Source organism: Theobroma cacao, chromosome 9 (genome assembly GCF_053813885.1).
Source record: "Theobroma cacao isolate CCN51 chromosome 9, ASM5381388v1, whole genome shotgun sequence".
NCBI classification, from domain to species: domain Eukaryota; kingdom Viridiplantae; phylum Streptophyta; class Magnoliopsida; order Malvales; family Malvaceae; genus Theobroma; species Theobroma cacao.
In genome coordinates this window covers 719,326-731,396 of record NC_142647.1, presented here as the reverse complement: position 1 = coordinate 731,396, position 12,071 = coordinate 719,326, and the positions used below count along the sequence as shown (strand labels likewise).

General features: G+C 37.9%; 3 protein-coding genes across 3 annotated transcripts; all 3 read right to left on the bottom strand.

Moving 5' to 3' along the window:
* Positions 1–244: 244 nt before the first annotated feature.
* LOC18587688 (putative folate-biopterin transporter 2) lies at positions 245–3,136 on the bottom strand. Its single transcript, XM_007011624.3, has 5 exons — positions 2,313–3,136; positions 1,719–1,978; positions 1,477–1,572; positions 1,236–1,406; positions 245–1,085 (listed from the first exon to the last, which is right to left on the bottom strand). Exons 1-5 carry the CDS (start codon positions 2,677–2,679, stop codon positions 486–488), a joined length of 1,494 nt encoding a protein of 497 aa, XP_007011686.3. The 5' UTR covers positions 2,680–3,136; the 3' UTR covers positions 245–485.
* Positions 3,137–4,308: 1,172 nt separating this feature from the next.
* UBP22 (ubiquitin-specific protease 22) lies at positions 4,309–7,913 on the bottom strand. Its single transcript, XM_007011623.3, has 3 exons — positions 6,830–7,913; positions 6,142–6,260; positions 4,309–5,628 (listed from the first exon to the last, which is right to left on the bottom strand). Exons 1-3 carry the CDS (start codon positions 7,591–7,593, stop codon positions 4,850–4,852), a joined length of 1,662 nt encoding a protein of 553 aa, XP_007011685.3. The 5' UTR covers positions 7,594–7,913; the 3' UTR covers positions 4,309–4,849.
* A 404-nt stretch (positions 7,914–8,317) lies between these two features.
* Positions 8,318–12,024, bottom strand: DBR1 (debranching enzyme 1). Its single transcript, XM_018127263.2, has 9 exons — positions 11,510–12,024; positions 11,214–11,371; positions 10,928–11,049; positions 10,493–10,686; positions 10,169–10,351; positions 9,970–10,088; positions 9,662–9,801; positions 9,152–9,262; positions 8,318–8,767 (listed from the first exon to the last, which is right to left on the bottom strand). Exons 1-9 carry the CDS (start codon positions 11,630–11,632, stop codon positions 8,673–8,675), a joined length of 1,245 nt encoding a protein of 414 aa, XP_017982752.1. The 5' UTR covers positions 11,633–12,024; the 3' UTR covers positions 8,318–8,672.
* Positions 12,025–12,071: the final 47 nt, after the last annotated feature.

Below are 12,071 nucleotides of genomic sequence, written 5' to 3'. Positions count from 1 at the left end.
ATTTCAGACATGGCAGAACCCAATTGGCCCCTTGCAAGTGGGGACTTAACGCGTTCCTTAGATTTTGTTACGACCTTTTCTTCGTAATGGAGGTCATGTCTGAAAAGGTTGCCACGTCACCATGTCCAATGTTTCTGGATGTCCGAGAACAACAAAATACAACTAAAAAAATTGCAACAGATATGCTTTTTACCATGATAAATAAGTAAATGTTTAGTACCAGTTCAGCAAAATGGAGCCGTCATCAAGATAAACGTTTGATTAATTTGAATACATTAATAAATTTAAAATATTGTATTATCAAAAAAATTTTTGAATATACCATTTAAAATTGTTACAAGGACGCTGTTGGCACGTTGGATTTGATAAAAAAACCTTGGAAAGCGGCAAAACTTAACCTGCTATACCTGATGGGATTTCTCGCGTGCATCAAGCTCAACTATGTCATTTCAAGTTTGGGTTTGAATGGTTTTTGTATGAATAGGCTATCTTCCATCGACGCTGTTAACCAGAGACACCAATTCCATGTTGTCGGGTTCTTGAGTTTCAGTCTCTTCTTTGCTGCTGAGCAGTTCGGTCGGAAGTACGAATGAGTTGGGATCACCTCTGGGTACTAGAAACAGCAGACAAAGTGGAGAAACTCTCAATACGTTTCGGATCAACACGGCCAGCCAGAGATAATCAAATTTTGTCCGAGTAACATTCAACAGGTGAAGCAGCAAGCCTCCTCCCCATGTAGATGTAAGACCTCCAATGTTATCGATCGACATGAGCAAAGCAAAGAAAGTGCCCTCGATACCTACAGGGCAAAGCTTGGAACTGAGTACGAGGAGGGGCATCCATTTGAGTCGTGAAATCATTTGAGAAACAGCTTCACCGATCACAACAAAGATATAATCTGGTATGCCGAATTTCAAGTTCATCCGCTGCACCAACATCAAATCCAGCATCCCTCCCAAACCAAACAGCAACTGAGTCCAGAAGAGCATGTCTCGCAAATGATGATCCTTCAACAGGTTTTGGTAGAGTATTGCCCCCAAGAGGGCACCAATTGCACCCATTGAGAAAATGTAACCTACAGTCTCCTGCAAAAGACAGATGACTGATTGATTTTCTCAACAATGTCACATTGTTTTTTAAATCAAAGTCACTGGAAGGATCAATCAATGCACGTGCATGAGTGCACACATACAGTTGTCTCCAGGATTAGAAGACATGAATGCATAATCATATACCTTAGAGAAAGAGGGGCCGTCCTTCGAGTCTGTGTACCAATAAAACAATCCCTCATTTATATTCAAGCTCACTGCAGAGGATAAGTACATATATAAACACGGCCTCCAAACATCAGGGCATTTCAATGTTGTCCACATAGCTTTGGCAGCATCAAGGAATTTCTGGTTGACCTGAGTCAGGAATAGAATATTACAATCTGAAAATTAGAACAACCAAGGGTCGACAAGAGTCAAAGAATACCTCACTGTAGGCAAAGTTAGACACTTGGGGCTCCGAAAGCAGAATCCCAACTAAAGATACAAGTGCAGCGGGGACAGTCAGCAATCCGAACACCCCCTGCCAAGGAAGAAGAGAAAAGCTTGACAAGTACATTAGGAAGGAGAAGGAAAAACCTTGACACATGTAGATTTAGTGGAAAGAATGAAACATAAAGAAAAAAACAAATTGCAGAATTTGACAACAAAAATTAAACAATAGCCAACCTTAGGGCCAATTAGGTGTACAAATACACCACTAATAGAAAATCCCAGTAGTCCTCCAACGGAGTAGCTCGAAGCACACAAGCTTTGCATGTCAGCTGCACGAGAAGGATGAGTAATGCTGTTCTGTGCCACACAAGCATCAACAGTCACATCTGCTACAGCTACCGCAGTATTTCCTGCTGTTAATGCCAAGAGGGCAAAAACCAGATGCAGCTTGCTGAGCAATGATATTAAAAGCATTGAAACCACACCAAGCAAACCTGAGATTGACATTTACAAGTTAACAGGAAGGAGAAGACTACTCATCAAATAATCATATAACCAATGTTTTTGTTCCATTGTCATTGTCATTTCCTAGAATAAAAAGCATCTGTAGCACTCAGAAGAAAATAAATTAATATGTCTCATCATATCAACTGAAGCAATTACATGCCATCTGACAAATAAGATTAAGTGAAAGCAATTTCTATCTCAAGGTGAGGACGATAACTTCATGCCATCTACCAAAACAAAATGTGATATGTATATGAACTGAAAATGGAATCTGGCAATGACTATAAATAGGTAAAGAAAAGCTAGAATGCCCTCATTTACCTGATAAAATGAAGTAAGGTCGTCTTCGATAACCCATTATTGGAAGAACATCAGTGAGAAGCCCCCAGATAGGCTTGATCATCCAAGGAATGGAAGTAATCCCTGCGTAAACCTGAGCCTCAGAGGGCTGCACCTTTTGAACATCCTTCATGTAATACTCTGTGCCGATGCGAGCAAGCGCCCCACCAAATCCCTGGTTTATCCCATAAACAGATACAACTCCAAATACGAAACTCCAATGCATTTCCACCGCCAGCATCTTAAACCAATACATTGGACCCCAAAAACAGTAACACAGTCCTTTGGGTTCATTATCTTCCTCCAAAGCCTTCTTGCTGCAGGCTTCTGTATCCTCTTCTTCCACCATAGCTCACAAAAAAAATAAAAAATGACCCTGGTCAACTCAGTTTGGTCATGAATATTCCATCAACTGCAACACCAGGAAAACTTGAGATTCCTAGAGCAAGGATGACCCTTCCGAAATTTGATATGAAGAAAAAAGAAGCTGACAAATCAAAAAGTTCCCTAAAATGGGTTGCTTGAAGATTCCTGAAACTCACAGGGAAAACTTAAAAATTTGGAAATGGGGTTATGGTTTCTTGACTTGAACTCCCGTACACCCTTTCATTTGTATCTTAACTCAATATATATCTATGTAAAGAGGAAAAAAACCATATGATCTAAACGTCTCAGCTAGATCAGAAAGGAGGTAGTTCCTAGATGGAAGAAGGTTCTCCACACCAGATTTGACCAAACCCCACCTCTCTTCCAAAGCCTGATCTGTTCATTAGAGAGAGAAAATAAGAAAAAACACTAGATTTTCTACTAGTTGGTAAGGTTTTAATTTTCCTTTGGCAACAGGGTTTAAATTATACTAGCACTTGGTCACGTCTTTAAGTTTTCTTATTTGTTTTTTCTGCGGAGAACCCCATGAAAGATGCTTAAGTAACCAATCAGAAAGCCATAAGCAATTAACAGGCCAAACGATATATATTAGCAGGTGCAGAATAAAAATCTTCTCTCTCCTATTATATTAACTTCACTTTTATGGTTAAGTTATTTAATTTTATTATGAAAATTTAACTTTAAATCCATAGTTAAATACTATACCTTAGTCCTGTTGGCAGCCGATAATAATACCTAAAGCGAACGTTTATTTTCAGACAGGGCAGAATCTTGTTTGTCCCATTCAAGTTGGGACCTGATGACACGTACAACAGATCTTGCAACTTTTTTTCTTTCTTGCTTTATGGTCATGTCCTAAAAAGGTTCCCATGTCCAACGTTTGTGGGTGTCGGAAAACAACAGAAGAAGGAAGAGTAAAAATAACCTCACATGCTGTGCATGTCATCAAAATGGAGACACAGATGCTTTGTGAAAAAAAGGGGGGAAAAAGGAAAAGAAAAGTGGTAGGATGGTCGAGAACTTTTTGAGAAACGTTTGGTTGATTAATCAACATGTCGTTCAAAATTTGTGAAGCAGTTGGCTCCTCGGGTTTGATGACAAAAACCTTGGGAACTTCGTATTAAGATGTCTATAGCAGCAGGATCTGATTATTTTGTTAGTTGGATTGGATTGGTTCAATAACTTTGAATATGGTACTGTGAACTGGCTCAGGATGGAATCTTCCAACTTGTTGAACAAATAATGTTAGACCATGTGTTATTCATTTTTCATTTTATATGGTTGAGTCAAAAGTAAAGTGAGTTGCCCAGCCTGCAATACCATGTGGAGGATCTCGTCTGCATTCATTGAGCTCAAACCATGTCATTTCAGGTAACTACCAAGACATGTTGGCATGGTTGTTTTGGGTTATATTTAATATCAAGAACAGCGGATTTTGTAGGACAAACCTAGTTATTTTGGAAACTTTCTTTGTTTCACATGAGATTGACAGTGAAGCGTTGATATATATATATATATATATATATAAAAGAGAACTGTCTAATTTGCAAGTACAAACTTTGGATGAGATAATCTAGCAAGAAATAAGGCATTAAGGCCAATGTAAAACATTTCCCATCTTATCATTAATACTTCTAAAGATGAGTGAAGAACAGTTGATAGAAGAAAAAGAAAAAAGGAAACCATGAAGAATATGGCCTCCAGGAATTATAGCAGACAAGGGTAGATAATGCCGTTAAGTAACTAATTATTCTGTTCATGACTGACCTGCAGTCAAAAAATTCAGAGCAAGAATCTTGTAGAGAGCTTTTGGGAAATGCCATCATGGAAAAGAATTGATTCACTTCCTTTTTGACCGAAATCTGTAGAAGCTTACTGTAAGAACACCCATCAAAAATGGATTGGTATTCGTAGAGATTGCTATATAAACATCTGTCCCAATGATCAGCCTTTTGAACTCAAACCATAAACCTCGGAGAACTTTGGCTTTTTCTCTGGTTTGATTCTGAGAGAAGGCTCTGTCAAAGAATATTGTCGCTTTGATACTCACTGGCTCTTTAGCTGGCCTTGCATGAGTATTCTAAATCACCCACACTGACAAATTTCTGCTGGACTCAACCTAGACATTCACATTAGCAGCAACCAGCAGTAGATACACATGGGTCTCTGCGTGGGGAAATTCGCATGCAACTTAAATCTTCATTTGATTTGTAGTAAAGCATTTTCTGTACATAGAACAACATATAACACTGTGAAGCTCTGACTGTCCCCTCATCAACCTCAGAAATCCAAGCATCATCACATTTGTACCACTGATTCTTTAGGCGCAGGTAAGTCACATAATGGCCTGATTCCAGCATTCCCGAATGAGCAATCATAGCAAAAATCTCATATTCTGCAGAACTATCAGAGTTGTCATATTCAAAGGCAAACAATCTATTTCCAAATCGACTTCTAACAATTGAGGATGACAAATATGGAGTCATGTCCAATGAGAAAGGGAACTGCAAATATTGATCAATTTTCCTTGACATTTTTCTGACTAAAGAGTGCTCAAATCTCTTTATATGTAAACACAACACTAATGGGAGTTTTCTAATAGACAGTTGCTTTGATGAGTCCCGTAGTTCTTGACAATTCTGACAATAAAGTTTCTGGTCAGAACCCAACCTCTCTGCTCTAGTAAACAAATTCAAACAACCTGAAAGAGTAGACAGACCCATCTTCTCATCTGTTTTGATAGGTTTGTTAGCTACGTGTGACGAAGAAAAGTTATTTGCTTCCAAGTCGAGTGAAATATCAATACAAGGATCATAAGTTGTGGAAGTAAATCCACAGGTGATACATGTGACATCAGATCTTAACAATCCAGAGAATGCCCTATGAGCAATGCATTGGCAGTCTCCATCATCTGTGTAAAAGAATAACAGTAACATGAGTAAAATAGAAGAACTGCACTGCAGCATGCAACAAAATTCTGTATCTTTCAATCCCAGATTACAACCATATTTTCAGTTTGAGTGCAATATCTATCAACACCCAAACACTGCTAAGATTCTCAGTATGTTTCTGACATTCATGAGTTACTCCACATAATCTGTGGCAAAAACGAGAACACTTCTACTTATATCTATAGGTATGTTATGATTCTCCAACTCAAGAGTCATAGAATCAATTCTAATTGTCTCCCACCTCTTCAAGATATGCATGTCAACATCAATATCCCAAACTATCTCTGACAACTTATCAAATCTCTTATTCAGCCTCTCGGCTTGGTGCCCTCACTGCATGCATCAGGAGCACAACTATATTTACAACTATCTGTTACCAACATATGAGATAGAGAACCATTACCACCTTTTGACATCATAATAGTACATATGACATGAATTTGAAGCAAAACATCATCTCAGCATCTTATTACCTTTGCTAGAGTTCCTTACTTTGCTCTCCTTCTCATGGATCCCATCTAAAACTGAAATGAAGAACTCATGAGCATCCTGCTCTTCATAACTAGCTAAATTTGACGAATGTTGCCACCAGCTACAAAAACAACACAAATCCATCATAAAAACAGTCGATCCATCTTCAGACATTTAGCAATCAAAAAAAAAAAAAGGAAGGGAGAACCAAATAGACCAAACACCACATGCAGATTATCCAAATTGGATCTCAACAAACAGAAACAATTTGTCATTTTCAGCTATAACATAAAGAATTTGATTTAAGACTAATCTTAACAACCCCGAAAACAGAGAAAATGGCAAAGCCTAACCAATATTGAACCAAACTTTCAATTTAATCAAAAGACTTCAATAAAGCAACGAGGGATAGACCTACTTCTGTTCACATTATACTCATTCAATTAGATAGGCAGCTCCCAGCGTTGTAATATTTCACCTCCATTTAGTGTTGGTTTCTATTAGAAGCTGTAAGTTGATTATGAAGTGATTAAAATTTTACAAACAACAGATCTCGGTTAAACACTCCTAATTGCTTAAAGCACAGTATATCTAATGCGAGTCGATTACCAAAATCATTAAGTCACGAAATATAACTATGGAAACATTGCTCAAACACAGGGTGCTGACACACACAGAATAATTTCATACCTGAAAAGAAACTGAGCTGGACTATAAGGGGTGCGATCACCCGAAAACATAGCTGAAGAAATAGCATCAATATCACAGAGCAAGCATAGCTTTTCACCAGATCTTTTCCTGCATTGATCACGGTTGTGCCGATCACTCAAAAAGTAATTCCTCAAAGGAGGAGCATGAAGCAAAGCCTGCAACACGGAATTCATGAAACAAGTACTCCCCAGATTGTTCAATCCCCTCAATCCCAATGGATAACACGATTTTGCTCTCCGATCTCTCATTGAAATCAACTGTTTTGACTTCTTCAAATCTAACTCTATCCCTGAATCTAGTCTCCTTCTCTTGCTTGATCTCCCAGAACACACCTCAAAACCATTACTTTTACCCCCAGGCAAGTCCCTGACTTGTTTAGACACAACAACCTTGTCAAAATCAGGATCATAGACCTGATCACAACACAAGCAACAATAAAGCTCTGATCTGTCGATGTCGAAAGCCACCTCATGGCCGTTCTCAGATTGGGTATGCAAAAGGACGTGGCTTGAACAGGATATCGAAGAGCACATCAAACATTTATAAAGTCTACCTTGATACCCATTACAAAAACTGCATCTGGGTATTGTAGTATCGTGTTTATCAACTCTACTTCTTCCATATGGGGTGGTTTTGAGGCAATTTTGGAGGGAATTATAGCCATTGAAGCCACGACTGAGCTTGTAATCAGCTAGGTGTTTGCAGGGTTTGATGTTAGTGTACAAAGAGTTTCTTGCGCACATGCTGATATTGATGGAAAGCGGCTTCGAATTGAGATACGAAGCTGAGATTTTTATTAGAATAAAACGGTAAAATAAAATAACCGGTAATAACTATATATGATATATTGACAAGAAAAGAACTTCTGATTTTTCAGGAAACTATTGAAAACGAAAGATTAGAAGAAGAATATCAGATAAGATTTGGAAACTTTGCTGCAGAAATATAAATGGCTCTCAACTTCTTCAGTTTGATTGATGAAATCGAGAGTGGGAACAGGGGACGCGGTTTGCAGAAGGTGCTTTGAGCTTCTTTTTGGACTATTATTCTATGTTCTTATTAAAGAAAAATGAATAGTGACCGAGAGCTGACCATAAAACTTTCTCTTTTATGGTCAGAACCGACTACAAGACCTGAATGTATAAAAATTAGAGTAAAATAAAACTCATAATATAATGTATATTTCTAACACGATAAATACATAATAATTTCATCATTTACTATTACCGAACAACATTTTGATTTATAATAATTAATCAATCATTAATAGTCATGAGAGTTGATTGAATTTTTTGCGAGAGTTGGAATTTGAATACTTCCGATTACTCTGTTTCTCCTAGGAAAAACAGAATCAGAATTTCATTGCCAGGTTCTAGTGAGACTCACCTGCACAGTTTATATGCCCGTGAACAACCTTTTCGTTTATTATCCATTAGAAATGGGGTGACTCTTATTTTGACAGATATCTACCCATGAAACATCTCAATAAGAATTCTTTATTATGGAAAGAGAAAATAGCACTGGACAACTGTTGGGCTGGTTGCAGTGTTAAATGAGAATAACAAACAATAGAAAGTCAGTTACACTAAGTTGGAACAGCAAAGGGGGCATTAGACTAAATTGTCAATTTCAAAAATCGCCAGAGCCTCATGGAATGGCAACATAATGACTGCGCAACCTTCCAACAAAATGAGTAGAATTTCATCAGTCTTAGCACTAGTAAAACCTCTTCATTGGAGAATTCACCAGCCTTAGCACTAGTGAAAACCTCTTCATTGGAGAAACAAGTGCTGTTGGAGTCAAACATTATTCACATTCATGCTTACTGGTTCTCATTGTCAGTTTCTGTATTATCAACTTCTGCAACATCTTCGAATTCATCCTCATCTTCAATGGGAATGTCTTCACTGTAATCATCTAAGGAACCAACATGAAGAATGCTGAACTCATTAATCACCCTAAGAAAATCTAATGGATAGTTTAATCAAACAATACGAGACAAAGTTATCACTTTATGCCACAGTAGATCCACATAGGATCCATGCAGATGCTCAAAAAAGTGGGGACACCCTGAATTCTACCTTCAGTTCAGAAAGTTGTCGAACAGGATGAGTGAAATTGCATTAGCTATATGATAGAGCATTACCCCCATATTGAACATGAGAAGCAAAAGGTATTCCAAGAATCATGTGGATTCTAGATTCGAAATGCACCACAATAAAGGGTGAAGAAAGCCACCAAATACCATATAAAGGGTCAGTGTACCTAAACCAACTGGGACAAATTATAGAAAATTCTTACCCCTGTGAGTCAATGAAGCAGGACCATCCCTGGATTCTGATGCATTATCAAGAACATATGGAAGCTCTAGAAATTCCAAGAACGATACAGTCTGAGGATTGCGGGGATACCCTACCAAAAGGGGGAAGAAACGAGCATTAAAAAGAAATGAAGCACAAATGAATTTCAAAAGTCACAACCATGCTATTTGCAAACCCAAAATTAAAAGGAATGCATGCTAACCAACAACTAATTTAGCTGGAAAAAGAACAAAAATAGATGATAGAGAGTAGGAACAATTGTGATAGTAATATTAAAATGTCCTATCCATAATAGTACGTGAAAATATGCAAAGATATTTACTAACCGAGTTCTTAAGTTCTAAAATCTAGAAACTGGTATCTAGGAAATTTCTTAATTTCTCTACATGAATGAGAGACTTTGCTATGTTATTAATAGAGGTCCCTTTAGCATCTCATAGAGGAAAAGTATCACCATAAGATTTATAAGAGTGATACACATAAGTTTTACCAGAAAAAGAAGTGTTTGGAACCGGATGGGAGGGATTGTAAGGTGGAACAGTTTGTGAAAATTCACAAGGTTTGGCTCCTCTCTCTTCCAGCCTGCTTCTAACCCATTGACGACAATCTTGCATGTCAAGCTGTGTACTCCTACATATTAGAACAGCAATTGTCAGCCACTGGTTCTTGTAGAGTAATAAGGACTTCCAAACAGTCCAATTAAAAGTTGCACATTTTTAAATAATCCACCAGTCCCCCCCTCCCAAGAGAGGAGAGAGTAAGTGGCATGGACAACATAAAAATGTCATATATACACACCCAAAGTTTCCGCGTTTGATGGTCAAAGGGAAGACACTGTTGAATTTCCGTGTTATTGCAAGCCATTCTTCATCATATCGAACCTCATAAGGTCCTGGATCCGATTCAATATCAACAATCTAAAAGATCAGAGAGAGCCAGAATTCATCTATCAGCTTCCAAAAAGACCAGAGGAAAAAGTCAGACTTATGATAGATACCTGTAAGAAATTGCGCCCTGGAAGGCACTTATCAAGTGCAAGAAATTTTGTCACTGAGCCACCACTTTCATGTTGAACAAGAGCGGCAAATTTACAGTGCAAGTGAGCGGAAAACCAATAAGACGGTTTCAGTTTTTCGAGCAACTGAGCAGCAGCCTTGCTTCCAAGAGTTCCTTCTTGAATCTAAGAGATATTTTCCAAGAAGCAACCATGATACGTCAACAAGAAATCTGAATAAGCTTGATATAAGATAATGCAACAAAGGCAGATAATGAAATAGTTTCTTTTACATTTATTTATTTCCAGCAAATCAATGATAATTACCTCATCTTTGAAATATTTTTTGCGGCGAACAAGTTCCTTCCAGTTTCCAAAATCAGTGATGCCAAGAGGCCAATCATGTGAAAGAAAAATATCGATCGGTTCCTCTACTTGCATTAGTTTGTGAACATCATACTCACGAATGTGATATACAGACCTGACAGTCCTGTCATTATATGGTGGCCTTTCATGGTGTCCTGCTCAAGGGAAATCTAATTTGCTTTGGTTTGAAAGGTTAATCACCATATATAATAGCAGCAGTATTATCAGTTAAATACGAGAATTATCTTTTAAACTTCTGTAAGAACAAAGACTCAGCTCTAAACAAAGATGCAACATAATAAGTTGATAGGATGCTTACTATCATTGAATACTTAATCACTTTTTTGAAGACCTCTAAAACAAATGCAAATAAACAAGTAAACAACTTCAACCAACCTAAATGATAGTGGCGTGCGTTGTAAATTCCAGAAAGTCCACCGATACGGATATTGCCAAACTTGACAACCCCAGCAAGTCCCAAGAAGTATATATTAGGTGCTGCCCATCCCCCATAATACCTATTGGAAATTAAAAAAAAAAAAAAAAGCCCACACATTTTTATGACACAAAGTAACATTTCAGGGCCTTTTCTAAAAGTAGCAAAACCCCCAATTTATCAAACTTAAAGACCCAGAAAACATAAAGGAAAGAACTTCGAACCAGCTTGAAAGAGGTGACTTACAATTCCCATAAATAATTGGAAGCTTCATGATTTCCACCGATAAATATGGTGGGAACCGGGGCAACCTCCTCACCCGAATAGTATTTCCAGAATGACTTCATCTCCCTATATTTTGGGGGCACACTAAGAGACTCCATATCTTTTTCATTCCTAACCGCCTAAATCCCACAAGGAAAATTAAACAAAAAACTAAGTTTAATCCCAATTGGGTATTTAAAAATACTAATATTTGTGTTGAAAACAACAATTTCTAGTCAGAATTTAAGCAGAAACTGATTAAATTTAAGTGAAAGAACCTGAAAGTCACCACAGCAGAGGAGGAGGTCGATTTTGATGTTGCGTGTGGTTTCGATGTATTTAATTGTTTCGTAGACCTTGTCAAGGTCTCCATGCATACACCCTTCCACTGCTATCTTCATTCTTTTGGTTGCAGACTGGACAAGGAAGCTGTTTAAGCACAAAACTAACTGCTCTCGTTGTGACTGTCGCGACGTTGAATACACAGACCCGGCCTTTTCGCCTTCTGGTCTAGCTGCTGTTGTGATCGAAAAAAGAAGATGAGAGAAATGGACCGAGGAGGGGAGGGAAGGGGGAATTTCTGTGAGTCGCGCGGCTTACAGGGAGAATAACGGCATAGACTTAAAAAAAAAGGAAAAACAGGAAAAGAAATCTTGGGTTTATATCGATGAATGCCTTGGGCTTTTCCATGTCTTGGGCTGTTACCTAGCATTCTCATTCATTTAAACGGGTTTGAGCTTTAAGTGCTGTTGTTACCTATTTTGCTCGAATAAAGAACGCAGCACAAGTGTAATTGTGGAAAGAAAAACAATGCTCCAAGGGCTATTAATAGAAAGAGTG

Excerpts from the sequence above, each read along its gene's own strand:
- LOC18587688 (XM_007011624.3), bottom strand. The coding sequence starts at position 2,679 with ATGGTGGAAGAAGAGGATACAGAAGCCTGCAGCAAGAAGGCTTTGGAG. Across the intron at positions 1,407-1,476 it reads CTAACTTTGCCTACAGTGAG|GTCAACCAGAAATTCCTTGA; the intron begins GTATTCTTTGAC and ends TTCCTGACTCAG. Across the intron at positions 1,086-1,235 it reads ACGGCCCCTCTTTCTCTAAG|GAGACTGTAGGTTACATTTT; the intron begins GTATATGATTAT and ends TGTCTTTTGCAG.
- DBR1 (XM_018127263.2), bottom strand. The coding sequence starts at position 11,632 with ATGAAGATAGCAGTGGAAGGGTGTATGCATGGAGACCTTGACAAGGTC. Across the intron at positions 11,372-11,509 it reads TCTGCTGTGGTGACTTTCAG|GCGGTTAGGAATGAAAAAGA; the intron begins GTTCTTTCACTT and ends TGTGGGATTTAG. Across the intron at positions 10,352-10,492 it reads AAAAATATTTCAAAGATGAG|ATTCAAGAAGGAACTCTTGG; the intron begins GTAATTATCATT and ends AATATCTCTTAG.
- UBP22 (XM_007011623.3), bottom strand. The coding sequence starts at position 7,593 with ATGTGCGCAAGAAACTCTTTGTACACTAACATCAAACCCTGCAAACAC. Across the intron at positions 6,261-6,829 it reads CCAGCTCAGTTTCTTTTCAG|CTGGTGGCAACATTCGTCAA; the intron begins GTATGAAATTAT and ends TTGTTTTTGTAG. Across the intron at positions 5,629-6,141 it reads AGTAAGGAACTCTAGCAAAG|ATGATGGAGACTGCCAATGC; the intron begins GTAATAAGATGC and ends TCTTTTACACAG.